Raw genomic sequence first — 27,925 nt, forward strand, 5'->3', positions numbered from 1 at the left:
TCTCTCTCTCTCTCTCTCTCTCTCTCTCTCTCTCTCTCACCTCATCTTTCTTTCTTGATTTCTATCGTCTCCCCTAAACCCCCCTCTCCACCCTCCCCTCCCCTCCCCCCACCTTCTTTACACGCTCGCCACAAGCTGGCCGCTGGACTCCGCCGGCTTTAATGGACGTAGTAGAGCCAGTAGACCACGTTAAAGAAGGAGAAGACAGTGGGGAAGATCATCCTGGACCACTTGTCAATAGAGTTCACGTCGGACAGGTCAGGGATGTTGACCTTGAGCTGGGAGGCCCGTCTCCGTAGGCGCGACTTCTTCTGGGCGTGGCGCTCCAAGGCGCTGTGGCCATAGTTCTGGCGGGCCATGGCTGCCCTGCGGTACTGCAGCGTTGAGCTATCGTAGGCCAGCATGGTGTTGCGGGGGTCTCCGGGTGCTCCCAGGCCCCGAGACAGATCCCCGGCACCACCCATCTCGTTCTTCATCTCCAGGGTGCCGAACAGGATGTTGTCGTCAGGGGTCATCTGTGTGAAGGTGCAAAAAACAGGTGGATCCATGAGAAGTTACTGCCAACGGGAAATCTTGGCGTGTGTTAAAACTTTTAACTAAGTCTAGCCAAATTATTACTCACAACAAGTATCACTACAACAATCATTAAGTAGCTGACTGTGTAAAAATACTGATGAGGTGCTAGAATGGGTAATGCAAATGAGTCAAAAATTGTATTACTTACAGTGAAGAAGGATTTTAAGCATTTTTAAAAGCACTAAAATAAATTATTGATCATATGTCAATCAATATCTGAGTGATAATACGACCACAAGACTATGAGATAACATTCCTGGAAGAGCACAACGCACTCCACAAACTAACTCTCATGGCGAAATCATCTTCATTGTCATCTCAGAATTTCAACCGGGGAGGTTAAAATTCTGTCGATTCACAAGACAAAACTGAATTTAAAGAAAAAAAGTAAAACAAAATAGAGAAAATAAAAAGAAAAGAGAAAAGCAAAGGAAAAAAATGTGACAGGAGAAGGTTGAGAGAAATAGTAAGGACTTTGCAAAGATGGAGGAGAGGCTAAAAGGTTCGGGGCAGGTCAGGAGAGACGTTGTAGGGAAGTGAATTCGGATCAACATTTCTTCATCCATAGCCTGACTTCTGAGGAAAAACATCCCAATAATCCAATCCCGTCCTGCTGTAAATGTCAGCTTGATGTATTTTGTTGTTTTTGTGTAACTCACTTTGAAGCCACTTAGTTGGTGCAATTCATCAAACTGCAAATGATTTCTTTCTCTTATCTGACAATTCTTTTTACTTCTTTTTTTTTTTTTTTTTTTTTTACCCCAGGTGCTTCACTTAGTTTTAAGAGGTGAATCAATTGCCGTATATATATATACAGTACAGTATTTGCATCTAAATGATCTTAAGAGAAGCTACTGATGTTTCGTTTTCTCTTGCCATGTTTGTCGTTTCCCATTAAGTCAGATGTAGAGCCCAAGTTAAGATTAAATTAATGCCTGCAGAAATCAAACTGCTAAGCCATGTTTGTCAGGAAAATGCATGAAGAGCAAACCAAGAGAGGGAAAAAACACAATGGTGGGAGTGATGATCAAGGTTGCCTTAAAAATCTATAAAAATCAAAGAAATGCACAGAAACTACAGCATTTTCCTCTGATCTGGATTGATTCAGATTGATGACATTGTTAGTTTTGACTTTCAAAACCTCCAGTACCTTATTTCTTTGCTCGCCTAGTCCTAATGCGGCATCGTCCACAAAGATGGGATCCCACATCGAGTCATATGCGTCAATTTCCCTCTGTTTCATTCTGGCATACAGAGCATCATCTCTCTGAACTACATTTCCCACCAGCCACTGCAAGCATACAAAATCAGCACTGTTACTTAGGGGAAATCGTAGCTTGCCACACTCAGAAGGAAAGGGTGTTTTATCGTTTTTATGTTGCCGTTGTTCTTGCTAAGTTTAGCAGCTGAATAAAATTTAAAGAGAAGGCTTTGGCACCGCAGCCAGTGATTTTTCCAAGGCGCCTTGCCCTTTGGGAGACACAGAAATATGGAGATAAAGTATAAGCCAGTCATTGCTTCTGCATTCACTCTTTCAGATCCTAGTTTGAGTAATAAAGTTGACACACAAGGCTAAACCAGTGAGAAATGGAGAGCTAGAGAGCAGGAGTAAAGAGTGCTGGTAAAGGACATCAAGCATTGATCACAGCATCACATTGACCTTGAGAGGAGGAAAAGTAATTTGCTCCCACAGAAACAAACACACACATTAACCGACAGCACAGATACCTCCAGAGGAAGTTTGCCCCGCGCACGCACCTTGTTGGGGTCGGGCCTCAGCTTCTCGTTATTGGCCGTGGCCGCCTTCTCGGCCGCCTTCTTCTGCCGCTGGGGGCCCTGGCCGAAGAAGATGTAGTTGACGAAGGCGTACTCCAGCAGGGCCAGGAAGACAAACACAAAGCAGCCCATCAGGTACATGTCAATAGCCTTGACGTAGGGGATCTTTGGGAGCGTCTCTCGCAAGTGGGTGTTGATGGTGGTCATGGTCAGCACCGTGGTGATCCCTGGAGACGTTCAGACAGAAATTCTTTAGGCGCCGTAAGGAAAAATCATCAGTTAGAGTGAAAGTAATACTTTTTTTAGCAGGGACAGTTCCTATGTGCGTGCACCACTTCACTTTGGTCCACACTCAAGTATCCCCCCAGACATTCATGTTCCTCTGAATCCTCCTAACTTTGCTCATCTTGTGAATTTTCCTCTTCCGTCATGAGCAGGCTGGCGTGTGTGGTTTTGAGTGAAATGTCTCACTTTAGCTATTGGTCGAGGTGCCGCAAAATTTTACCTCAAATGTTCGCATGCCCCTCGAGGGAGGGGGGGGATTATATTAATTTAGGTGATGTTTTAACTTTTTGTTCAGCCTGAGAACCAGTGCTGATCTTAGCATTTGGCCTTAGGGACTGCTGAGTGTAAGCAGTCCTGCCTTCAAATATATTCCTATTTACCCTGTTCACGAGAAGAGTCTCTATGAACTGAACGTAACCTTGTTAGAGGAAAATTTGGGAAAGTTGCTGTGACCTAAATAGTGGAAGTGGATGGTAAGTTAATATTTTGTAATTCATGTTTTGTTTGTCTGTCATTTAATAATATGTCTGAGGGAAATGTTGATATTACCGACAGCGTCTTCCCTAAATCGGGATGATAGTGATGTAGTTGCCACTAGCTGGTCGTTCCCTATCTATGACATATACCGACCAGGCATAACATTATGACCATCTTTCTAATATTGTGTAACCTCCAAAACAGTTGTGACTCATCGGAGAATGGACATGGTCCTTCTGAGGGTGTCCTGAGGTGTCTGGCAACAGGACGTTGTTAGCGGGGGCCTTTGGGTCCTATGGGTTGAGGGGAGGGGCCTTTTTGGATCAGGCTGGTTCCAGTGCATCCCACAGATACTTGATCAGTTTGGGATCTAGTGAATTTGGAAGCCAGGTCAACACCTTCTGCTGTTCTTCATGTTCTTTGAGTGTCAGGCATCCTGCTGGAGATGGCTGCTGCCATCCAGGACTGTCATTGATATGGGGTGGGGGTGTCTGGTCTGGTCTAGGTGAGTGGTACACGTCTAAGTAACATCCACACAAATGAATGCCAGGTCCAAGAGTTTCCCAGCAGAACACTGTATTGTCACAAGATGGTCAATGTTATTTACTTCTCCTGTTGGTGGTTTTAATGTTGTGGCTGACCGGTGTAGTCTTTTAGTTACTGCTTTCTACTGAGAGTCTGTTTTAAAGGTGTCAGTGAGTCAACGCGGGCGTCTTGCTTCATTGGATTTTGCTCTGCGTCGAAATAACTGACATCAGGTGCTCATCATCAAAGGATATGAGCTTGTGAGCATGACCATGTGGGCCTACATTATGTTGTATTTATTTATAGCCAACAGACTGTTTGTCTGTGTGAGGCTACATGGAAGAAAAATATCCAACAGAACCTCCTGAGCCTGAAACTGCGTGTGTTTCATAAGCTTGTGAGTGAGTTTTCATCCAGTCACGTATTCACAGATCAAACTGTGCAAAAGGCTGCAACACTGTCACTGTAAACATCTGCTGTTAATCACAACACGATTCACCTGTTTTTTTGACATACACGCATTGTGTTTGATACATTAGTCATCTGCCTGCACAATCTGCATTTGGTCAGATTCACACGTATTATAAATAACCCAGCAGCCTCCAGTGGCACTGTAGCATGGAGCCTCGTCTCTCATTGGCTGCACTCGCCCGCTGCACGTTCTCAGGGAAGCAGGCACATCTTTAAATCACGTAACCCTCCGAACAAACAGTCTGGGGCTTCAACCTGCCTGCGTCCCGACTCGCAAAACAAACGGCGTGCGACACGTGAAGCTGAAAGCCATTTCCTGACTGTGCTGCCAACGTGCCAGTCTAAAAACGTTAATGTTTAAGGTGCGTTAAAGCAAGCGTTGGCGCCTTTAGTTTCAGCCGTAATTTAGCTGCGATTTGGCTCTGATAAGCTGGGCTCTCAGGCCAGCGAGAGGCTCCGATAGACAGACAGGCAGAGAGGAAGACAGCACGCTTCAAGGTCGAGCTGCAGCGCTTCTCGCTCTGCATGAGTCATGCATATAGTCATCTCTGAACAACAGACATTTAGGCAGGCGGCCTATCACACTCGGCTATCACACACATGCTTAGAGCTAATGAGAAAAAACTAAAGGCTGGAAAATTAAAGAGTCAAAACATCAGGCTCGTTACAGACACAATAATGCACAGATCTAAAATGGAATAGGCTCAGTGTATGTTAAATGGCCGCTCCGGTTGTCTGTTTCATTTCGGCTTTGGGTTATTTCCCAGGGTCGCTGTTGAGCAGAGGCGAGGCGATCCTACCCAGGGCCACTCTGGCAGCCGATGCATCGTAGTTGATCCAGAAGGAGACCCAGGAGAGGATGGTAATCAGGATGGAAGGCATGTATGTCTGCAGGATGAAGTAGCCAATGTTCCTCTTCAGTTTGAAGCTGAGGGACAGGCGGGGGTAGGAACCTGAAGGAGGCAGAGGGAAAGAGGAAGCGGGATAGACTCTGAATGTTTTGCTGCATGTCTTGAACACATTTTTATTTATTTTTTCCAATGATCAGATGCAGATTAAATCCGCGTACCTGTTGAGAAGACCACGTTCTTGGAGATGAGCTTGTAGTCGACAATGGAGAACTGTGGCAGCTCTATTCTGTCGACCCCGGACACTGCGCCGTCTCCACCTCGCCAGTAAAACTCGATATCATCTGTGGTGTATCCGTCTGCACAAGACAAAGCCAGGACACTTATCATCACTCAGTCATTTTTATACTATACATCATAGCAATGTTAAATTGAGTAAAAATAGTAACCAAATAAATAGCACATCACTTTAAAATCCGTTCTTGGTGGTGTGTTTAAGAGCTTCTGATGAAGAAACCAAGACCAATTTACGGAAAGGCCTCCCTGACACAAACGTGTGACATAAACAAAAGAATGTGGCTACATGTTCACTGTGATGGATCGGTGTCCCAGACAGGTTTGTGTTCATGACCTACTTAAGGCACATCAGCTGTAAACAATGACTGCAACCACAAGAAGAAAACAGGTTTAAAATGAGTCTGAAGTGCTTGGGAGAATTCCTGGCGATGGCGCAAAAGGAGGTCAGCGGAAAAAGCACGAAAATTGAAAAGGGATACGTGGTGAGTCACCGAAACTCAATTAGAAGCGAGTCCGTGTTAAAAACATGGGCACATTTCCACGGGGGAAACAACTTTGCAAAGGGAACTTCATGCGTTTGTCGCACGCGCACGGAAAGCAGTGCAGCCGCAGTCAGGGGACGCTCGTGTTCAGACCGCCTGCCTCCGACACGAAACGGCGTCTCAGGCGAACGGGGAGCAGCCATCTCCCTGCTCCGAGTTCTACTTTGTCCGCTTCACACTCAAAATAGAGGCAGTGACCTATTCAGATGCGATGAATAATTAAACTCGGAGGCTTTGATTTTTTAAAAATTAACACGAAATTCTTTGTTGCCATGGCGCTGACATTCAAGGTGAAGTTAGTCACGGTGTTCATGTTGGGTTGTTATTGGTCGGACAGGCAGCCACGGGCCTTTTTCACAGCAGACATTTTGATTTGTCATAGTAGGAGAAGCACAGGTGTTACTAATAATATGAGCAAAGGCTTCTGTCGGCGGTAACCTGCATGCACAGTATCAGACCCTGAAAGTGAGCAGCCATCAATCATTGTGTTATTTATACCTGAGCTTTCCCTGCTGTGAAATGTCAGCGGTGGAATAAAGGGCTTCTGTCTCTGGTGATGGTTTGAGGATATACATGCATCTTGCATCACCGACGGTTAAAATAAAGGGTCATGAATACATATAGATTTATTTATTTTTTTTTAAATTAGTATTTCCCCCCAAAAAGCTCATTGCAAACATTACTCAAACAGGAATAACTTCTGTCTGTTGAGCAGCTTTTGCAACTGTGGACGGACGTTTTGCAGCATTGACTCAAAATAAACCAGGCTGTATGAAGGAATACGTCAACCAGTAATACAGTGCGGCCCATTTGTGTGTTGTTGCACAATTTTTTTTTTTTAAAAAGTAGTTCCTTAGCACAAAGAAAAAAATGCAGGCGTGCAGCAAAAAGTATTTGACGCTGAAACAGTACACCTGCAGACACAGTAAGCTCTCCCTCAACGTCTGCGTTATCACCACCCTGCATTACCCTGATCGCAGCCGAGTCCGCCGCGCTCCTCTTTTCGGATGCGCTTCTCAGTTCAGTTCTGATCAGCCATGACCAGCCGGGCTCAGCGGGGCGTCAAGGCATTCGAGCAAAGGAGGTTTTGTTATGAAGAGCGTCGTAAGCGGACAGTTTATGGCCTGCACGTAACTGGTCGATCAGTTTGTAGCTCCATTCGTTCCGGACCATTTTCTCTGCACGTTTTCAGAAAGATGTCGATGTATTACATCACTGTGCTCACCCTGGGCTGTCATCTGAGTCCCATGAGGAGGACATGAAGAGAGAATACAGTATGAGCCGAGGTACACGAACATACATGTAATAGACTGTTAGCATTAGAGGAGCAGAAATGAATTATTGCTGAGTACAGCCCAGCATGTGAGACCAGTGGCCAGAGCCACAGCAGTGAGCTGCTGATGTATCAGGGGTTCTGGGGTTTTAAGACTTGTGTCTGTTAAAAATGCATCAAGTTTATCAAGGGAAGTGAGAGTTCTCTGGGCTCATTAGTCTGAATAAAATAGCACGCTCTGGCATGAAGCGATTCCAGCGTTAAAACCGTTGCCAGTTAATCCATATGAGAGCAGATACTGCCTGGTGATCAAAACTGGAGCTGTGCATGTGAGACTGTGTGTGTGCATGTGTGTGTGTGTCTTTTGCATTGGGCTGCCTGAGAGAGGAGAAGAAGAAAAAAAAGAGCATATGAGTGATGGAGGGAGAGATAAAAAGGCTGTGGGGGAAAAAAAAAGATGTGGATGAGACTGTGCAAAGAAGGGAGATGAGAAACGGAAAGAGAGAGTGACGAGGAGCAGCGGCGAGGGGCGGTTCTGACCCGCGCTGTTTTTGTGCTGCTTAACGCTGCTGGCAACAGAGTGATCAAACCCGGAAAGACTGCGCCCTACAACACATCCCAGCCCCGTAATCCTTCTCTCCGGGGACCCAGATAAAACACGCAAAGGACCTCGTCTTTCTCTCTCATGTTGCTCCTCTCTCCCTCACTCCCTCGACTCGAGAGCACCGGATCACGTACAATTACAAACTCCATGTGAGCGGCGCTCTTTGTGCCGTACAAACATGGAGGCAGAAAGCAGCAGCATAACGTCCTCTGTCAGCACACCCCTGAAACACTGGACCTAATCAGGCTCCTCCACGCCTTGGGAAGCCACTGCAGTTGGAGTTGAATTAATTAGGCTGGATGTTATCAGTCACTGAGCCATTAGTGATGTTCCTCTTCTTGATGCATATCTCTTGATATCTCATCAGCCTTTCTCAGCATTTTACATCCAGTCTTATCAACCTTCCTTCTACCTTGGTGCCACTGGGCCGGCAGACTGTTTTCAGAGAGCTGCATGCGTTCTCTGTTTAGTTCTGCGTCTACGTGTGGGTGTGAGAGCTGGTTGTCAGGGACGACGGTACTTACAGCTTTCGATCTCCAGGGTGCAGTTCTGCTCGTCTAGAGGGTAGCGGCGCAGGTCCATCATGCAGGCTGCAGTTGTGGTGATCCTAGACACAGAGAGGGATGAAAAACACAGGATTCATCTCGGAGCCGGTCGAGGCGGGCAGCCGGCAGCCCAGCTCATTTCATTTGACCTTCACTGCAGAGCACGATGTACACATCTCAGCAGGATGACGACAAACCTGTGTAACTAAGGAGCACCGGGCGTGGAACCATTCCTCTGAAAATAACATCAACAAATCTGAGAAAGGCTTCCCAGAAGACGCTTAGACAGAATCTTTTTTTTTTTTTTTTTTAAATAGCTTTGCTCTGTCTGCCCTGTTAGAGTTTAGTTACTGTTTTGACAACCTCAAAAAAAAAAACCTCCTGCTGACCCTGCAACTTGCGGTACCTCAACATTTCCCCTCCAAGTTTGTGATCTCCTAGGGTCCCAGCTCCTGAAAATATATTTTTCTCTACTCTCAAGCAACAGCTCAGCCTTGCATCCCAGATTGAATCCATACCTTTGAATCTTTGTCTAAATGCTGGAATTCTGCTTTTTTTCCCGTCTGTTCTCGTGGCTCTCATTAGGCAACCTTGTGTAAATGAATTAATGAACTTATGTAGCAGCTTGTTTACTGAGTAAAACATCAGATATCATTAGCATTAGCTTTCAGGTCTGCAGCATTTATAGCTTCTCAGCGATTGTGATTAAATCCATACTACAAGCTATTTATGAGCAGGTTTGGAGAATGCATCGTGTTCACACTGTGCACTCTGCTGTCTTACAATACGAAGTAAAAATAAATGGACTTGCTAATCAGATATTAAATAAATTATCAGATCTTGTCTTTTATTGTTGAATACTGCAGTGTCTTTATTTCTTTGGCACTAACTGTAAGAACAGCGTACTATTTAAATCAGGACATAATTCATGCTGTGAGTAGTGCATCCTATATGGAACTGAGATACGATACTGTTTTTTCTAAAAAAGATTTTAATCAGACCAAGAGATAAATACAAAGCAGGGTTCGACCTCTGTATATCCGGAGTGCGGGCCAGCCGCGTGCGACAGGTTCACTCGGAGCAACGCACTTCCTGTTACACATGACAAGTTGGCCAGAGCTGAGACGCGTTGGCACCCGGCCGTGCCAAAGCCCCCCGGGGCCGTCCCAGAGAGACTGGACACACGCTTTAACTACGTGGAACTAAATCTAGCATCCTAGACTAAGACTTAAGATAAAAAAGGCCCAACACACACTGATTGATGTAAAACATGATAGCATCATGCAGCCATTAATAATAATAGCAGCCTGTGGGAGAATTCCCAGTATAGGATGAATCGTTTGTCGTAACCGCGGGTTTCCCTTGTCATATACAGTCACTGTCACTCTGTCAGCTTATTGCGTTAGCGGTTCATTCATTCATACATGACAATGAGTATGACCTGGGAGCACCCAGGCATGGACCAATCAGTAGAAATCAGTAAAAAAATTTAAATTTAGGTAACGGTTGGGTATAAAGTTGAGTATTGAAAATCTTGTTTTCTTAATTCAAGTGAAAGAAATGTGCCAATAAACCAATGAATGAATTAATAGCATTATTTGATGGTCTTCTATGGAGGTACTCATTACAAGTAAATAGGACGAGAAGGAATAAAAGAAAAATCTTAGCAGGGGTGATATGGATAAAAGGTTTTATCATGATATAAACAATTTTCTGGAAAAATGATCAAAAACACTATTGGTTAAAAAAAACAAAACAAAACAAAAAACATCCAGGAAGTATTTTACTGCATCACACAATAATCCATCCAAACATGTTAGAGGGGTGGTGTCAATGATATGACAAAATCTATACTGTCTAATGCTACGTACCTGCCCTGGGTCAAACTGTCAAACTGAGCTAGACGCTTTATTTTTTTACACATTTTAAAAATATGTTTTTCTGCACAGCAACTAAAACTGTGCTCCGTGGAACTGTTATTCCATGCAGCTGAGGGAGTGAATAACTAAATCACGTAAGCTCAACTTCACCGTATCTGCAAACATATCTTAAAGAGTGCTTTGTCTTTAATAATGAAGAGCAAAAGTTTATGTGAAATCTTTCTACGTACGATGTGCAGCTCCCCTGGGCTTAGCCTGGCAAGTTTAAGATTTCATTTATTTATTTATTTTTGTAGATGAAGGGACCCACAGTCTTTCTCTCACACACTCAGACTCTCTGTCTTTCTGCTTCACTTTTTCTTGCTCTCTGGACTCTTACGTAAGAGCCAGTTAGCAGGGCCATGGAGCACTGGGGGATTAACACAGGAGTCTCATTCCTGTCCTGCTTTACCCCTTTTTATGGCCACAAGTTGCTGGGACGCTCGTCAGAGAGGCGCTCATCACTCACCATCATCACCAGTACATCATCATCATCAGGGTGGCGCAGAGGAAACGCAGGGGAAAAGCAGAAATGAGGCCAAAATGGCAGGGGTAAAAATAACAGCCTATTTATAGCCCACCTACATCATCACCAGAAGCTTTTTCGGCTGAGACTCTGCATCGCCGAGCTGCATCAAGAGCCGCATCTGCATCCAGAGGCTCGCTAACATGTTCGATACCCACTCTAACAATTAATAAAATGCTATAAATGAGCAAAGACGAGGAATGGATTGAGGGTTGCTCTGCAGGATTCCCTCCCCGTCTTTGCCTCTCCTCCTCCTCCTCCTCCTCCTCCTCCTCCTCTTCGTCATCTCCACTGCAGAGAGAGTCTGCCGTGGACCTCTGCAGCAGCAGCAGCAGCAGCAGCAGCAGCAGCAGCAGTGATCATGAAGCACAGGCGTGTTTGCTCTTCATCAGCGTCAGCGCCGGCCCCTTTCTCTCATCCCAACCTGCCGGCGGAGAGGCCGTGCTCTAGCAGATCACGCAGATTCAAACACGCTACATTTGCTCTGCGTCGGAGCTAATAGGACATGGAGTTCTAAAAAAGGCTGTTTTTTTTTGTGCATGTTCCTTCACAGTTCAGCCGGGGCTCTCTCCCTCTGTCTGTCTGTGTGTGTCTGTGTGCATGTGTGTGTGTGTGGACCCCCCTAAGGCAGCCTGTGCACCTTTATTCCAAATGACCTTGTTTACGGACATAACAACCACCATGGATTCCCAGACAGAATCTCATTTCGAGGGAGCATCACAGCAGAGGCCGAATGCAGAGGGAGACGTTTTGCAGTTTGCAAACCTGCGCTGCCTTTAATTAAACCGACCTTTTATCACACGAGCATTATAATAAAATTATCCTTTCAGAAGTTAAATTAAGATGGAGAAGCTGCCTCCATTTTGGAGCTGGAGACACACATGCGATGGATCGTCTCCGCCTGCTCAGGCATGGTCGGCCGATTTGAAAATAAAATGTCTGCAGTCACAACAAATGAGCTTCCATATGTGCCAAAGCATGACAAATCAAAGGGGAGGATTATTCGTTTCAACATAAAGGCACATCCAACCATATACTGCATTAACGAACCACGCTGCCTGATCAGTAACTGCAGAGGGAGATATATAACTTTGAAGGTGATCCTGCTGAAGGTATTGAGAGGAAAAAGAAGGCAGCTCTCTCCTCCTGGCCACGGGATATCATCTATTGAGCAGCAGAGTGGAACACTCTTCGCCCTGACAAAAGACGACGTCAGTCTCCATAGCACAAGGATATGTCCTCTCACAAAAGGAGTTACAATATTCACAGCGAGAGGAGGGAGTGGGGAGAGGAAGAAGCGAGGGAGATGGAGGGAGGGAGAATCCTTATAATTTCTCCATTTTGAATGAAGTCTGACCTTCACGTCTCTTTTTCTTTCTCTTTGGCTCTCCGTCTTTTCTCAAGTCTGTGAATTTGGGGCGACGTGCACCAGGAGTCACGCACCGAATGTCTGTGTTATTTTTTTTTTCCTCTCTTCCTGAATAAAATGAAATGCTAAGTGGAGTTTGTGTTTTCCTGCGGTGTGTGTGTGCGTGTGTGTGTGTGTGTGTTTTCTCGCAGCCTGTGCGGTATCTGTGTTATTGGCTGAGGCTGTTCAGGGGCTGGGTAATTAGATCAGACGGCCTCTCCCCGAGAGTCAAACCGAGCACTAAAGTGACAGTTGGGAGCACTGTTGTAATTTTCTGCTCCTCCTGGTAATTGAAGACCAGGATTTGGCAGGATTGGGGTGAACTATATATCCAGAGAATAAGGAGTAAACAACACCCTCACCCTTCCTCCTCCGCACGCACGCCAAAAATAACACCCGCCCACTCACGCACACCCACCCATAGACACAGATCCCTTACACACACACACACACACACATACTCAAACATCTAATGCCTCCTGCTAACTACACAACCGTCTAATTTCCTGGTGTTCCCCAGGTCCGGTGTTAACTAATTTCAGTTATTTCAGGCCTGTAATATGTTTTGCGACTCATTATGCAAAGATGGGGGAAAACGCGATGTTGTGTTGCATGATATTTAGTAAAAGTTTAAACTAAAGCAAGTGTATTTTGTAGTCGGATTTGTTGAGTTTTGTAATACACAACGCTTTTATGCAGAGTGTGGATGAATGAGAATGTAGGAGTCAATGTGTGCTGCATTTGAATGTATATTAGTATGAAATTCAAGCTCATGGCTAAAAATACTGTTTGATATTAAAGGTGTATTCTATGGATTTGATATTAAAGTAAAAATTGGGAACAGAAAATAGAAGCTACGGACTAAAAATAATTGTCACAATTGCTGCAGCAGAAGTTGAGAGATTGTGATGGATCAGATCCATAAACCAAGGATCCTACATTTCCCACGATGCAACACATCATTTTCATGGCAGGTTTTCAAGTCTCCAAGAAAAAGCTATGGTAATCAGGATGTGTAGCACTTCTCATGAGGTGTAAACTGATTTTTTTTATGTAAAAATGTGTTCCAACTATTATGGCAACAAGCAGTGCATTGTGTGTACCTACATGCTCTACTCATAGTAGAGCATCAAAAAAAGGTGGGTGCAAAACACAGCAGACACTTCTCACCCTCAATGGTCGCCATCTTGGCTAAACGTGGGAAGCTAAACCGGTTTTTAAACTTTAAAATGCTGAGAACATGGCACTGTACGAAAGTGGAACACATCTCCAAAGTGTATTTGAATACCGGTGTACTCTCAATTAGAAGCCATCTGTATACGTATTGGGTTCTTTTAGCAGTCTGTAATAAATCTGTATCATAAAATGCAACAGTTAACACTGGTCAAATGTTGCTGTCGTCGTTTTGGTGAGAACCTAACTAGATGTATTCACCTTGAAACAACACAACCATGTTGAAATTCATGCACTACACAAGTCAGCGTACACATCCAGTATGCACTGTACTACATGGAAGAGTATTATCGCAGTTTGAGACAAGGTCACAGATATTTTAATGCTTCTGACTGAAGCGAAAGTGGCGGTGAACAGTGTTTAAATTAAACCTTAACATTAAACAGGATTTTTGAAATATTCGAGGTATTTCAACTTGATGGTAAATTATAACTGTAAAATATTCTATTTAGCTAACATACACAGTCACATGTACAGTATTTGATAGCTGTAGTTTCCTTAGATGTTTCTGAGATTAATATTGTATTGACAAGACATATAACTAGTTAATATTATGCATTATTATCGATTAAACTACAGTATGTAAGGAGCAAGCAAATTTGGTTTGTTCCACCTTTCCCAAATACTCCAATCAATCAACTATATGCATCAGGAATAAAATTTCCAGTTGCTACCAATATAAATATGCAGTGGTCATTCTGCAGCTTAATTTATCTTTTGTTTACCCTTTACTTTAAAATGCAGGACTTGCAACAGATCAAAATACATCTTCCACCGCCGCTGACGTTTACACTGATGACGATGACTCGAATAAATTCATAGCCCCGCAGATGACGGCCCAGACTCCGGCTGAGACACTCTGACAGGATGTGTGTTCACATACGTCCTGTTTCCCCGTTGAAGGCTCCGCGTCTCCTCTCGGTGAGCCGTCTCCTCCACATCCACCAAAGCCCTGCTGTTGCAACCAGCCGGCCCCGTCTCTACAGGTATGTGTCAGTGTGCTCACAGCGCACAGGCATCTGGCCGGGCTGACTCTGACAGCAGCTTGTGTCTGGCCTTGCTAGCATCAAATAAAACCTGGACCAAACCCACGAACCAAATAATGGAGGAGCCGGGAGGCAGCGGCACTGACAAGGACAACGTATCTGAGCTAACATCCCTCTGCTGCACGCACACCCTCCAATTTTTAACCACACTTTCACAACTCTCCGAGCTGCTTTTTGGCTGTTACACCAAAAAAAAATAAAAATAAAAAATAAATAAATAAAAAAAAACGTGTGAGGCTTATATAATTGTGTGTTAGAAATTACATGTCTTGTCTCTTGAAACAAAATGTGGCGATGAATAATCTGGTGCAATGCAGATACTTAAATTTTTTAAGCAGTCTTTGCGCAAGAAGGGCATCTCAGTCTAAAGAGAGAATGAGTGAGCACTGCAACGTCTTGAATTAGCAACAATAACCTCGGCTTTTAAACACACACGCGCGCGCGCAGACACATGAAAAGGCGGTGACAGATCTGAGGAGGCAGCAGCGGCGGTGACGGACGGGCTGCGTTAGCCCGCGCAGGCAAATGCGCAGCAGCAGCATCAGTACAAATACAGATTCAGTGTTTGTATTGAACTGCTACATTATTGATCGGGAGTTATCAATTATGGATGCCGGCATCCTCAGAGGCATCGCAGTCCGGCACCGCAGAGAGACGTCTTGTAGCAGGGCTTAACCGTTCTACACAATCACATTCACTTTGGCTGTTTGTACCCCACCTGCTTCATTATTGATCATAACCAATCAATTATTGAAATTGATGATCACCAGGGGATATGAAAGGCTAAGATGTACAGGCATATAGATGCTCCTATACACAGCATGTTAAGGATAACTTGGCATCTTTACAACTCATCTTTGGGCCTGGCTGCTTTCAGTTATAATAACAATATGCACCAGGGTTATTACCGAGGAGTTAAAACGTGACTTTATGTGGAACAGTATTTTTTTATTATCCTGTTGTCAGGTTAACTTTGTGTGTCTTTTAAAATATGTCTTAATGCCTTTCTTATGTAAAACACTTTGCCTTGCTGTTGGAATCGCTGCACCAGTAAACCTGCCTCGCCTGGCCTCGGCGTGCCGTCTTCTTTTCAGTCTCGTTAATCATCTCAGAATGCAGCGCCACATAATAATCTACTCATTGCAGACGAAAAGTACAACTTCAATATCGTCGAGTCGGGTCGGTCAAGGTTGAATTCAGAAGTCAATGTCTCATGAGTGAGTGTCAATTTCGCTGTTTGCTTCCATTTTCTCTTGCAAAAACAAAAGTGAATGTGACTGCTCGCGTTTTCTTGCCACACTGAAACATTTCTTTGAAGGATGTTTCATATCTTATTACAACCATTTGATATTTGGTAGTGGAGATAACCAGGAAGTATACTGGATTCAAACCAGCTCCACGGTGGTGAGGACTATAGCCCGCTGAGCCGTTACCAGCAAAATCAATACCAGAGGACATAAAATTAACAGCCAAAATAAATTTAACTGGCAATTACAGTTCATTAAAAGAGGTTCAGTCTGAGATAATTCCCCTGATACAATCACATAACTCCATTATGCGTCATAATCAATCCTCTAATTGGGACACAATGGGAAGGGCAGCTGTAAAAGGCTTACCTGAGTCCGTAGAGCACCGTCCCATCGGGGTGGAGACGGATCATCCTGTTCTTGACGGTGACGCCGTGAACGAAGGACTTCTTGTCGTTCAGGAAGTAGGTGTCGGGCACCCACAGCTGGTCGGCCACTCGGTTATCCAGAGTCAGGTTGTAGGAGATCTCGGAGTAGGACAGACGCTTGTCCCGCCACGCTTGTTGGAAATACATCGTCAAGGTGTAGTCCTGGAGGACGACATTGAGAATCAATAATCCTGGTGGTAATTACACTATAAAGCCAAACACATAAAATCTATTGACTACATCTTTCAGGTGCGATCAGTTTTACTTTCGCTACCAGCCGGGGAAAACATCAAGCACCAGCAGCATGTCATCTCAGCTGAACACGACCCCAAAGACGTGTCACAGCACGTTGTATGGATGCCGCATAGTGAGAAGGTCAGCCAAAAGGTCACGGGTGGTTCGAAAGGCCACAGCCTGTACTAGGGGCCATGGAGGCCGGGGTTCGGGGGTTAATATTCAACTATCCTCGCCTAATTCTGAGACCATAACCAGAGGGGAACTTTTTCAGCTGGCTGACTATTGTCTCGCGCTAAAAATATCCGCCTTCCACTTGAACGAGCGAAGCCACTTTCTGCTTTACAGAGACAATACTCCCTCCAACGCGAAGCGCCAGCAGATCTCCGCAGCTGGGGCTTCCTCCCTCTCCCTTTTACTGTCGGTTTTTGCATAATAAACAACCAGAGCTGATGAGATTCAGGAGACTTTTCCAGATTTAACCTTAGTGGGGGAAAAAATTGTCTTTATACTGTACAGTTTGTTTTTACACATGCTCAGAGATGTGGCAGTAAACTGTACCACCTCCTCTCTTTCTCTCTGTCTCTTTTCTCTGCGTCTCACTCTTAAAAAAAAAGACTCACACCCACACAGCCACAGTGTAACACAGCACTGCAGTCGGATCTGCTTGGTTACAGTGCATTGCAGTGCAATCAGCGAGTGGGAAAACAAATTAAAAAATACGGCCCGTGAAACAAGGCCCTTGAGCTTTTATTCAGAGCAGCCATCATCATCACTTATCGCTGTGTTTCTGTGTTTCCGAGCCGCCCCCCCACCCCCCCACCCCCAACCCTCCCCTCCTTTTTTTATTTTTTATTTTTATATCATCACACACTGGCGTGACACTGCACAGCAATTGCCACTTTCGCTCCCAAACTCTTATCATTCATTGCATGCAGCGTGCGCGACCAAAACATTGTGCAAAAAGGGCATCTAAAAATACATGAGCCGCTGCCATGTTGATTTTCTTTTCTTTTTTTTTCTTTTTTTTCAGGAATGAAAAGTCAAGCGGGGACAGCTGCATCTTTATCCTGTTTTTACAAGAGTCCCCACCGAACCCTCCGCTCACGCTCGCTCCCTCTCTGTCTCATTATCAGCCTGTCGATCGGATATCTCTATCACCTCTGGGATCGTTAGCGGCTGCCTGCAGGCTCGGTGTGCACATCGCCCGCTGAGGCTGCATCTCCTGCAATACGGCCCTGTCTTTAGCGCCACCCTTGTGCCATGTTAATGAAGGAGCACAGGAAGACAAGGAGCTTTAACCGAAGAAAATACTGTAAAGATTTTTAAAAATTAAAAAAAAGCAGAAGATAATATCAACTAGAGCCGCCTGACAATGATTTGAGGATCATGACTGTTTAAAAAAAAAAACTAAAGTGAAAAATCATTTTGGCGGATAAAGGGAGAAGGTCAAGAGTGTGGACGCAGCATGAGTGTGTCGCCCACGTAGTTCAGGATTTTAGATTTTAATGTTTGACCTGTTCATTTGTTGGTTGTTTTGTCTTTTTTTGTTCTGTCCAGTCAGCAATTCAAAACTCAGAGATACAACATTCACAGTGGTATAACGGAGAGAAAGGCAGTAAATCCTCATATTTCTGCTTAACAAGTGAATCACGGGACTGATTGATTAATTATTAAAACGTGATTAATGTTCCTCCGGTCGACTAATTGATTAAATGACAGATGGTTTCAACGCCACTGGAATTTAAATCAGTCTGTATTTTAAGTCACTCTCCCTCTAATATAAGACACATTCAGTCACTTTTAAACCACCGCCATGTGTCTCCTGTCACTCAAATGTAATTTTTTGTGTCTATAATATATGAAAAAAAAGAATTACAGAGGAATTTTTAACTTGTCATAGAAGCACGAGTGTTATTGAAAGCATTAATGATGATTATTCAAGCGTTAACCCGTGACAGCCAGACAGTGAGCAGGGACCCTGAAAGTGAAGCGGTCACATGGAAACCCAGCTTCATTTTTTATTTATTTTTTATTTTTTTAACACCTGTGCTCTTTCTGCTCTCTAAAATGTCTGAACACATTTTGAGATGTAGCTCTCGTTAAGGTAAGGGAGCATAGATTTAAGACGTCTTCTTGACTTCAACGCCTCTTTGAGTATGTTTTGGGGGGTTTTAACGGTATAGATACGCACTGAGAACACCTGGGCCTGCACACTGCCTCCTGGCTGTGCTTGAAATGGCAGCGTAATTACGGCTATGCAGATGGTGATGTTTACCTTGAGCTGGACATCACCTGAGCTTAAAGAGGGATTCAGAATATAGAGTCCTTTTTTCTCTTAGTTATTGTAAAACTAAATCTTACTCTACTGTACGGTATCAAGGTTACAGGCCATGCACATGCCCTGCATTACAATAGTAAGAACAATAATGTTATTTTCCTCGAAACAAAACAAATATAATAATAAAATTATCTCCGAAAATATGCATATTTGACAAATTTATTTCTGCGTCCTTAGTATCAGCATCGCTTACAGTCAAGATTCTGATTTTTCCCCCCGGAACTGAAAATAATTTCTCTGTAACAAACAAGATGTGAAGTCAAAAGCAAAAAGACACGAGAAGCAGGTGAGGAGGATTTTTTTCAGCATCCAAAACAAGCAGCAGATAAGCAAGAGTCGGGCCGTCCCATGCTGGAGCGTTGGTCTCAAAGCGACCTTCAGTCTCCTTGTCACAAGCTCTTCTCAGAAACTCCATTAACATCACGCGGACGGCACAGTGCGCGTCAGAGAGGGAGACATCTTGTGGAGAGCGCCAACATTTCTATTTTATACCATGACAGCACTGAATATATAAACGCGGTGGAGATGCAAACGCGGCCGGGCCACCTTAAAAAAAAGAAACATCGAGGCTGGGCGCTACGTGACAGCGTCCCACTGCGGATGCGTTTCTGGGCTAACAAACACCCATTACAAACCTGACAGTGACAAGGGGTACATTTGTGTTTCCCTGAGAAATCTGACAGACTACAGTTGTTACAAGTCCTCCATTACAACTACACCGGCTGTCACAGGCGACATGGGAGAGAGCTGCACATGGACAAGCTTGACTCCACTCGGTTTGTAAATTTAGATTTGAAGGAGCAGCTGGCATTATACATTCACTTTTATTTTTATAAAATGAAACCATCCCGCCAGTTTTATTCATGCAGAGTAGTATTTTGTGTTCATTTTATGTTAATCTTGATTTCTAATTAAAATACTCAAGTATAAGTGTATACGGTTACTATTTAGTCCTGGTCTCAGATGAAAAGTGATTTAGTATGATGGATATAAACTAATTTTCAATGCAGCACCCAAAAATAAATGAAAAATGATTAAGTTTTCTGTTTTGTAACGATTCGTCTGAAAGATATCTAGCGGGGAGGTTAACCTCTCAGTGTAACTGACCCCAAACATGAATAAAATCATAACATTTATTTGTGAATCAATATATCTTTTAAATTTCCACACATAAATAAACCAGCGTTTTAAAAGCTGATGGAGAAATTCAGCCAAAACATCTGAATTTATAATATTTATATGAATAACTATATTAGAAATGAAATATTTCACTATGTGCTTTACTAACCTCGGCTTAAGGCTGTCTTTTTTTTATAGCGGTGGAGAAAAAAACCTTGTCTCTATGTGCTCTTCTCTCACATCTCTCTGCAGCTTTACTGCACCGGACAGATGTCCACCATGTTGCTACCACTTTCTCTGTACCAGGGAAGAATCTGCTGATAATAACAAAGTCCACTGTCTCACGAGGAGACAATTTGACATTTGGGCAATAACGAGCTCGTCTGCAGACATCTCGGCCTCCTCGCCTCTTTGCTCCCGGTCTACGAGCTGGAGCCCATAACACGGCACATCAAGTGTTTCCGGTTAAGCACAGGCTTCAAATTAAATATTAGTGGTCAAGGGGATGGGGGATGGTGGATGGTGGTGGTGGGGGGCTTTAGTGCATTCTGAATGAGTTGCCAGTCGCACACATCCCGAGGGAAGTGACAACATGGACGCCTTTATGACTCTCTTTCAAATGGGTCATTTTTCAGTTGCTTAGCTCCACTGGAGAAAGTGCCGGACAGAATCATTAAGTCATCAACACATTAAGGGCCTTTAATGGAGCTGGTTAACTCACGCCCTGCTTTGAGACAAACTGTTATGTTGTTCCCTATATAGGCCGTAATGAAAGAAGATTACGACCAATTTAAACTTGGATCATAACTTTTCTCCCACACTGGGACTCTTTGAGAGAAAGCATTGCTAACTACAGTAAATGACAAAGCCCACAAAGTAAAACCAGGAAATCTCTTTGATTAATGTCGATGATCAATGAGAAAGCCACCGACTGATTTACAAATTAATAAACCGGGTGTGGGCGGCACAGTGGCGTGGTGGTTAGCACTGATGCCTCACAGCAAGAAGGGTTCGAATCCAGGTCTTTCGTGTGGAGTTTGCATGTTCTCCATGGGTTCCCACTGTCCAAAGACATGCTCATTAGGTTAATTGGTGATTCTAAATGACAGCTGGGATAGGCTCCAGCCCCCCGCGACCCTTCACAGGACAAGCGGTTACAGAAGATGAATGAATAAACCAGGTCTGTTTAACAAAAACACAGTCATCATTGAAAAAACAAAACCAACGTATTACAATCCTTTCTTTACCACATTTGGCTTTGAGGTCTAGCATAATTGTGTTTTTTATTTTATTTTTTTAAATGAGCCTTTTCGAAGCAGTGAAACCCGCATGCATGTAAGTAAGCTGCAGGATTAAGTGTTGTTCTTGTGCTGTAATTATACTGCTGACCATATTAATCTGTAACTCTGTGCGTCCGCTCAGCATAACTAATGACATCGTTCTGGACAACCTGCATTCGTGTCCTGGGCTTTTTTTTAGGAAGCTCAGCAGAGCAAACGGAGGAGACACAATCAAAGCTATGATTGGACAAACAAGAAGCAAAACTACTGAGTGTATAGACTGTGAATACGTCTGTGTGATAATGTGCGTGTTTCCAGTTTTGATTAACATGTTAGCAGGACAAATAAGGGTAAGAGTCCATATTTTTTGAGGATTTGAATTCATTCAGAGGCAATTCTGACGCAAATATCAAATAATAATTGTAAATGGTTGCTGGATTCAGCTCCTCAAGTATGAAGATTAGCTTCTTTTCTCTGTTCTCCGTTAATAATTGCACATTAGTTTGATTGAATAAAGAATTTGGAAGTGGCTGTTGTAGCTGTGATGGGAATTATTTGCAGTTTCGGGGAAACTAATAACAGGCAGTCGCATCTATCTGAGACATTAACCTTCTTGGAAATTCTCATTTTAAGTCAGCAGTTGTTAAAATAATAATAATAATTGCAATAACAGACAGAAGATAAAACAATCTTCACCTGGATTGTAGCTAAAAACCTTGAAAAAGTCCCGGGGAAAGAAAAAAACAAAGAGGCCTTATTTGCTTTTCCTTGACTTTCCCAGATCCACCAAAAAGGGCTGCGTTGTCATGGCAACACGGAGTAAAAATAACACAAGCTTATTTTCCACAAGCTGAAAATAAAATGGAACAGGATCAGTTTGGACAAACAAGATCAAAATGGTTGCTAATTCACAGACACAAGGAGCTGCATCTCTCGCACACGGACGCACTGTAACGCCGAGGCCCCTCGTCTCCTTCCCTCTGGTCATCGGCTCCCGCTATCCGGCGGCCCGATCCCCGCCTCGTGCTCACGTAAAGAGACCAGCGCTCGTCGGGATAATGATCTTAATAAAGGGAACTCTCACGCCCCACTAATTCCTCCATCCCAGAAGCCACCACAGCTGGTTTGTTTAAATCTTTTAATTCACAGCCAGCTAATTAACATTCAGAGAACAGTATTATAGTACAGGCAGTGCCTCTTAACAACCACCAACCTCAGGTACTTTACATGTAATTAACGAGAAGGAGGAAGAAAAGGCGAGGAGCGAAAATACTCATTTACCTCCCTCCTCATTCCTGCCTCGCAGCGTACATTGTAGCTGTGCTCAACATATGGATTGCATGCTGAAGACATTGCTATGCAGCACTGATGCAACGCTGAGACAACAGACTCGACTTGTATTTAATCAGCTGCTCTGGCTGTGTGCGGAACACTTTTTAATGCACCGTAACCAGGGTTTGGTTCCTGGATCTGTGATTTCAGCTAAAGCAAACAGCGTTATGCAAATGAAACTTCAGCTGCAGAGTGAGGGAGATGATTGATGAAGCGAGAACAGGCAGACAGACAGATAGACAGACAGAGTGGGATAAACAGCAGAGTGGGGGTCTCGACCATGATATCATATCTGTGCCATATTCTGCACTAACCCCAGTGAGTCAGCACAGCCCACCCAGCGAGGATGTGTGGTCACACCTCGGACTCGGAGGACACTTCCCTCCTGAAATAGCAGATTTGTAATGTCATGCAGGCGAGGCTGCTACCACGACGCTGACTGACCTGCACATTTTTATTGCCCGACAACATGGCTGACCTTTGAGCCTCAATGGGCCCGATGCTGTGGATCAAACAAGAATACACACACACACAAAAAAAAACCGTGGCACACGTGAACCTGTTCCACAGAGGAAAGGACGCAAAAGAACTACAAGTCCCAACACAATCCCCACTTCAACAACCATCTTGCCCTTCATGTCAGAACAAAAATGCCACAATGCCTTCAATCAGCCACGACCAAAATGCAGAGTTCATTGTGCACCAGAGGCAGTTTTATCTTTAATTAGAGGAGCGAGCAGCTGTATCCTGCACACCACCACCACCACCACCACCGTGGCAGGCCCTGCACACAGACACTGAATTCAAATCCAGTCATTTTCTTTCCACGCAGCAAATTCCTCCATTTTCCTCCCTTCACAACTCGTCTTCATTTGGAGTCGAGCATAAGTGGGATGGATCTGGTCAGCGCTACTGTACCGGTTCCTTAGAAATCCTTCTAATCAGAAATCACTGAATTTACAATTTTGCCCTGATTAAGACGACATAAGCCCACTGTCAAACCAAACGAAGGCTTTTAATAGAACTTCTCTCACAGCCCCTCTCAGAGCTGCGACCAGCTTGTCGTCTTGAAGACAAATTTACCCTCAGCACCTTCTCATTCTCCTTTTAAAATTCAAATTAAACACCTGATATCTTTAACCAGAAACCACTACGGCTTCTCGGATGTGAATATTTTCTTGGCTCTGTGATGGTTTGACTTGGTTTGGGGGAAAAAATAAAATATTTGATAATTTTACCGCGAACACCAAAAACTTTTAATGACTATTTTTCCCTTTTTTTGGCTGATATTGTTGGGACAGGCTGGAAAATGTGTCATGACCCGTTAAGCGCTCATTTCATGTAGCTAAATGTTTAAATTCTCTAATTTCTTTAAACTAATGTAGACATCCCAAATAGCTAAATATGTCATGCCAAATTTGGTGTGCATCTAGACTATTTCAGTAATATTTCAGCTTGATGGGATGGTCCTGCTCTTAGATTTTGATCAATTCTTGAGTTTGAGGGTTGTATAATTTCAGTAAGGATGATTTTTCCAAATTTAAAGCCATGTCAGGGGGTTAAAGATGCCCAGACATCAGATCTTCAGCGGTGACACAAAGGTCTGCAGCAACTTCTTCTACAGATGAGACGGTGAAACTGATCACCTTCACCTCTCTCCCACCCCGCTCCTCACTGCATTCACCAGCTTCATCCCGGGCCTCTCTGTGTTGTTTTCCCTCTCAGCACTTTAATCTTAAAAGCAGCTGCCCCTGATGAGGAAGATCAAAGCGGCCCTGCACCAAGCACAGGTCACCGACTCCATCCTCATGATCGCGGTGCGCGGTGATATTATTGATTTCTCTGAGATCAATCTCGTCAACCGCTGTTATCCTCTATTGCACCAAAGAGAGCTGGACATGAAGGAAGGAGGAGGAGGAGGAGATTCCAGCCTGTTATGTAAGTCGAAGGGAGGAATTTTTCAGAAGGTAACAACAGCGCTTGGAACGCGGGTCCACAAGGACTCGAAAGGTTTTCGGGTTTTATTCTTTTGAACTTTTTGTCTAAATCTGTCTGTCGTGTCAGAGGGACGCCTGTGCAGTTCTGGCAGGGGGAGCTTTTTCTGAGAAATGAGAGAGATGAATGCGCTCTCATAGCCACAGGGAGCTGCATGACGTCAGTCGCCATTCACTGTTTGTGCACAGTTTTGTGTTTTGTTGCAGACACACACACACACGGATGTATGAAGAAGTGTTTTTTTCCAGATGAATGCCTGCATAGATGCCTAGTTCTTAAGTAAGATAACCCTTTGGAGCAAGGCAGAGGTGGATTACATGGCTGCTGAGCCCAGAGTCACAGCCAGGGATCCAGTCAAAGTGGTGGGAGGGAAGGATGGAAAAGAGAGAGAGAGAGAGAGAGAGAGAGAAAGCTGAAGAGGGGTTTCTATTTCAAATCTCCCCGGACCCCCAAGGCACTTCCGTTCTGGCAGCATCTTCCACCAAAATAAATCATTTCCATCAAAGAAGAAGCTACAGTCATTGTTTTTTTTTTTTCCAACCCAAAGCAGCTGTTATGTATTGGCTAAAAACTCATGCAGGGCGGTTTTAAAATGACCATCCGACACAGAGCAGACATGCAAAATAACCACAAACCAAATTAAAAATGGTTCAGTTTAAAACAGAAAACACATCTCCTTCAGTTCCTGGTGGCAAACTTGTTTTTCATGCTTCTTATATAACATTTCTCCACGGAGAGGCTGCCTTGTAATCATCCTTTCTCACACTCTGACTGCTCTTAATATATTTAAAAAAATCTCATTAGCAAAGCCAATAATTTTACACAGAATCAGAGCGCCTTTAATGTCGTTTAGCTGCACTAAAACACACATGCCCCTGCCGTCAGCTTCATGCGGGTTGCGGTCGGTGTGTCCGTCTGTCGCACGGATCAATAGGTGGAGCTCTTGCATGGGCTGAACTTTTCCCCCTGTCCTCTCCAAGTCGCGCATCAACTTCATTTTTTTTTTTGCGCACCGGAGCTTTTTTTTATATTTTTTTTTGCCTCAATGCTATGTGACCATACATTTATTAATAACAAATTGCTTACGTCATCTGACAAGTAGGGGGGGGAAGATCATTTACGTAGGATGATGATGATGTGACTGGTCGCTGAACTAAAAGCCTCAAAAAAAAAAAAAAAAAAGAACCAAATGATGGATGTTTTCGGAGGGGAAGACGGTGCCTTGATTCGTTTTGGGGGTGGCACATGCGAGAGAGTGTGTGTCCGCAAAATTAAACCGCCGAGGCTTGACAACGTGAAGCAGTCACACACACACACGCGCGCGCGCGCGCACGCACGCACAAGCAGCTCTCCGTGCGCGCAGCCGGGGCCGTGCGTCCGAGTGCGCCAGTGAGAGTGTGTTTTGAATTCAAATGCAGCATCACACCAGAGCTGCAAATGCGGAGACCGCGGAGGAGAGGGTGGCGATGATGTGTTTGGGAACGGAAGACCTTCGCGTTTCTTTCAAGTCAAAATATAAAATAAAATAAATGCATTCACACAGATTGATTCTCTCACACACACACACACACTGACCCGTGATAAGTAGCCCACTTCAGAGGTGGGCTACTGCAGCCGTGCCAGGCAAACAATTTTGGCAACGTTAAACGGGATGATGGTGGTGATGATGACGACGGTGATGTTAAAGATTCACCTACCATATTGACTTCGGACACCATGTCTATGCTGGCTATGTCTATATTCATCCCCACGGCCACCGGCGCACCTGTGAAGGAAAGGAGGCGTTAATACACGAGAAACGAATTCTTCTCTCATCATGTAAATGCAACCGATTCGTGACGCGAGCACAGGTTCCTCTCTGATGCCCGCACCTACGGGAGACTTGAGCATCATCAGCCCCCGAGCAGGAATCTTCGCGTCGGACACACACACACACACACACACACACACACACACAAACGAGCTTAAACGGTGTTAATTTCATTTATTTGGCGGCGTAATCAAACATTGATGAGCGGGTATCGATCACGTTAAAAGCGCCCCCCCTCATCAGGCGAAATATGCACATCATTTCTCTTAAGGCTAATTGGAAAGGCCTATCTGAGTGTGAAGGGACGATTATGTAAATTAAAGCAGATTTTGCGATTCATTAAACATGTATCGCACGTCGGGAGGGCGTGAAAACATGACATTCCGTTTTCAATTTGCTCGTTACCTCCGAAATCTGGCCTCAACCGAATGTCGTATCCTTTCATCAGCCTGTCCACTGTTTCTTTTACCAGAGGCATATTGCTCGGATCTTTGATATCCTTGACGCTGTGGAGGAGGAAGAAAAAGGTGGTGTAATGCAAAATAGCTTGTTCATATCTCACGCCAGGCACGTTTTAACAGAGGCTACACGACACGCAAGACACGGGGGACCGACACACGGCATTACCTTTGAGCCCAGACGAAAGTCACTAGCAAGGAAAAAGTCAAAATCCCAAAGTGGTTTTTCCTGATCCTCCCCATCGCAACAGCTTTCGTGATGGTTTCTGGATGCGAGTGAGGAGAGCGCACATCCAACTTACTCCAGACGGTGCAGAGGAGCCAATGAGGGGCGCATGCGTGCAGGCAGCCCAAGATCAAAGAGTGGAGACTGATGATGGTGGATGAGCAGTTTCCATTGCAGAGAAAAATATTAAAGGGACAAGTGGATGTGCGTAATGAAGAAACAAGCGAGAGGAGAGGGGGGAAAAACTGCATCTATGTTCTATTCAGGCTTGCTTTATTATTTACCTTCATTACATGGTACATAAGTTTGTCTATAACCTCACAAGGTCAAACAAATGGTTGCACTGTAGGGGGTAAAAATGTTCAGATTAACTTGAGAGCAAGTTCCTTCTGTATTTTTCTGCCAAGTGGCTAAAAAAGAGAGCAGCATCCAATCCTTTACAGGTACACACACACTTCATACAGAGTACAAACACCCCAACAACTATGCACCATCCATGCAAAAATAGTAAATGAATGCCATTAACACCCATGGGTATTATATCCCACTCATCTCCGCAATGTTTCCAGAGGACCTGCAGTACATCTGAAAATGCAAAGGGAGCACCAGAGCGCCAGAGCAGAAAGGTGGGAAGGAAAAACACAATCCCCACAATTCATTTTCTCGGGTTTGAGTACATTTTTGAAGCGGCGAGGAGGGACGCGAGCCCCCTCTAAATCGCCTTTGATCTTGTTGTAGTGGGAGCTGTGCTTCTGTAGAGGGCAGGCTTCTGAAAGCATTGGTTCGCAGTTGCATCACCACCAGTTACAGCCATCATAGATTATATCATCCGCATCTTTTTGATGTGTTTCTTGGCGTGTTTCTAAGCGTGCGTCGGGAACATCACGCATACTGTACGTGTGTGTGTGTGTGTGTGTGTGTGTGCGGCGCGTGACGTCTGCAGGCGGCCCGGGCCCCCGGGAAGTTGTCGTGTGTGTACGTGGAGGGGTTTAAAGTGATTGAGGCCCCCGTGAAGGGCAGCTCTTCAGTTACTGATCAGAACACAAGTGGGCAGTGGTCACAGCCTGTGAAATGAATAGATGTGCAGCAGGAGAATAAATGAGT

At 44.3% G+C, this 27,925-nt stretch overlaps 1 protein-coding gene across 2 annotated transcripts; it reads right to left on the bottom strand.

Moving 5' to 3' along the window:
- Positions 1 to 158: 158 nt before the first annotated feature.
- On the bottom strand, positions 159 to 26,946 carry gabrb2a (gamma-aminobutyric acid type A receptor subunit beta2a; the record flags this gene model as incomplete). Of its 2 annotated transcripts, XM_084549780.1 has the most annotated exons (10): positions 26,765 to 26,946; positions 26,543 to 26,643; positions 26,025 to 26,092; positions 15,968 to 16,188; positions 8,199 to 8,281; positions 5,180 to 5,317; positions 4,911 to 5,063; positions 2,335 to 2,579; positions 1,727 to 1,867; positions 159 to 515 (listed from the first exon to the last, which is right to left on the bottom strand). In XM_084549780.1, exons 1-10 carry the CDS (start codon positions 26,836 to 26,838, stop codon positions 159 to 161), a joined length of 1,581 nt encoding a protein of 526 aa, XP_084405906.1. In that variant the 5' UTR covers positions 26,839 to 26,946. The 2 variants fall into 2 exon arrangements, with proteins under 2 accessions (XP_084405906.1, XP_084405907.1); XM_084549781.1 differs by lacking the exons at positions 1,727 to 1,867; positions 26,765 to 26,946 and having other exon boundaries at positions 26,543 to 26,760.
- Between the last annotated feature and the right edge of the window lie 979 nt (positions 26,947 to 27,925).

This window comes from Chelon labrosus (assembly GCF_963514085.1).
Source record: "Chelon labrosus genome assembly, chromosome: 8".
NCBI classification, from domain to species: Eukaryota; Metazoa; Chordata; class Actinopteri; order Mugiliformes; family Mugilidae; genus Chelon; species Chelon labrosus.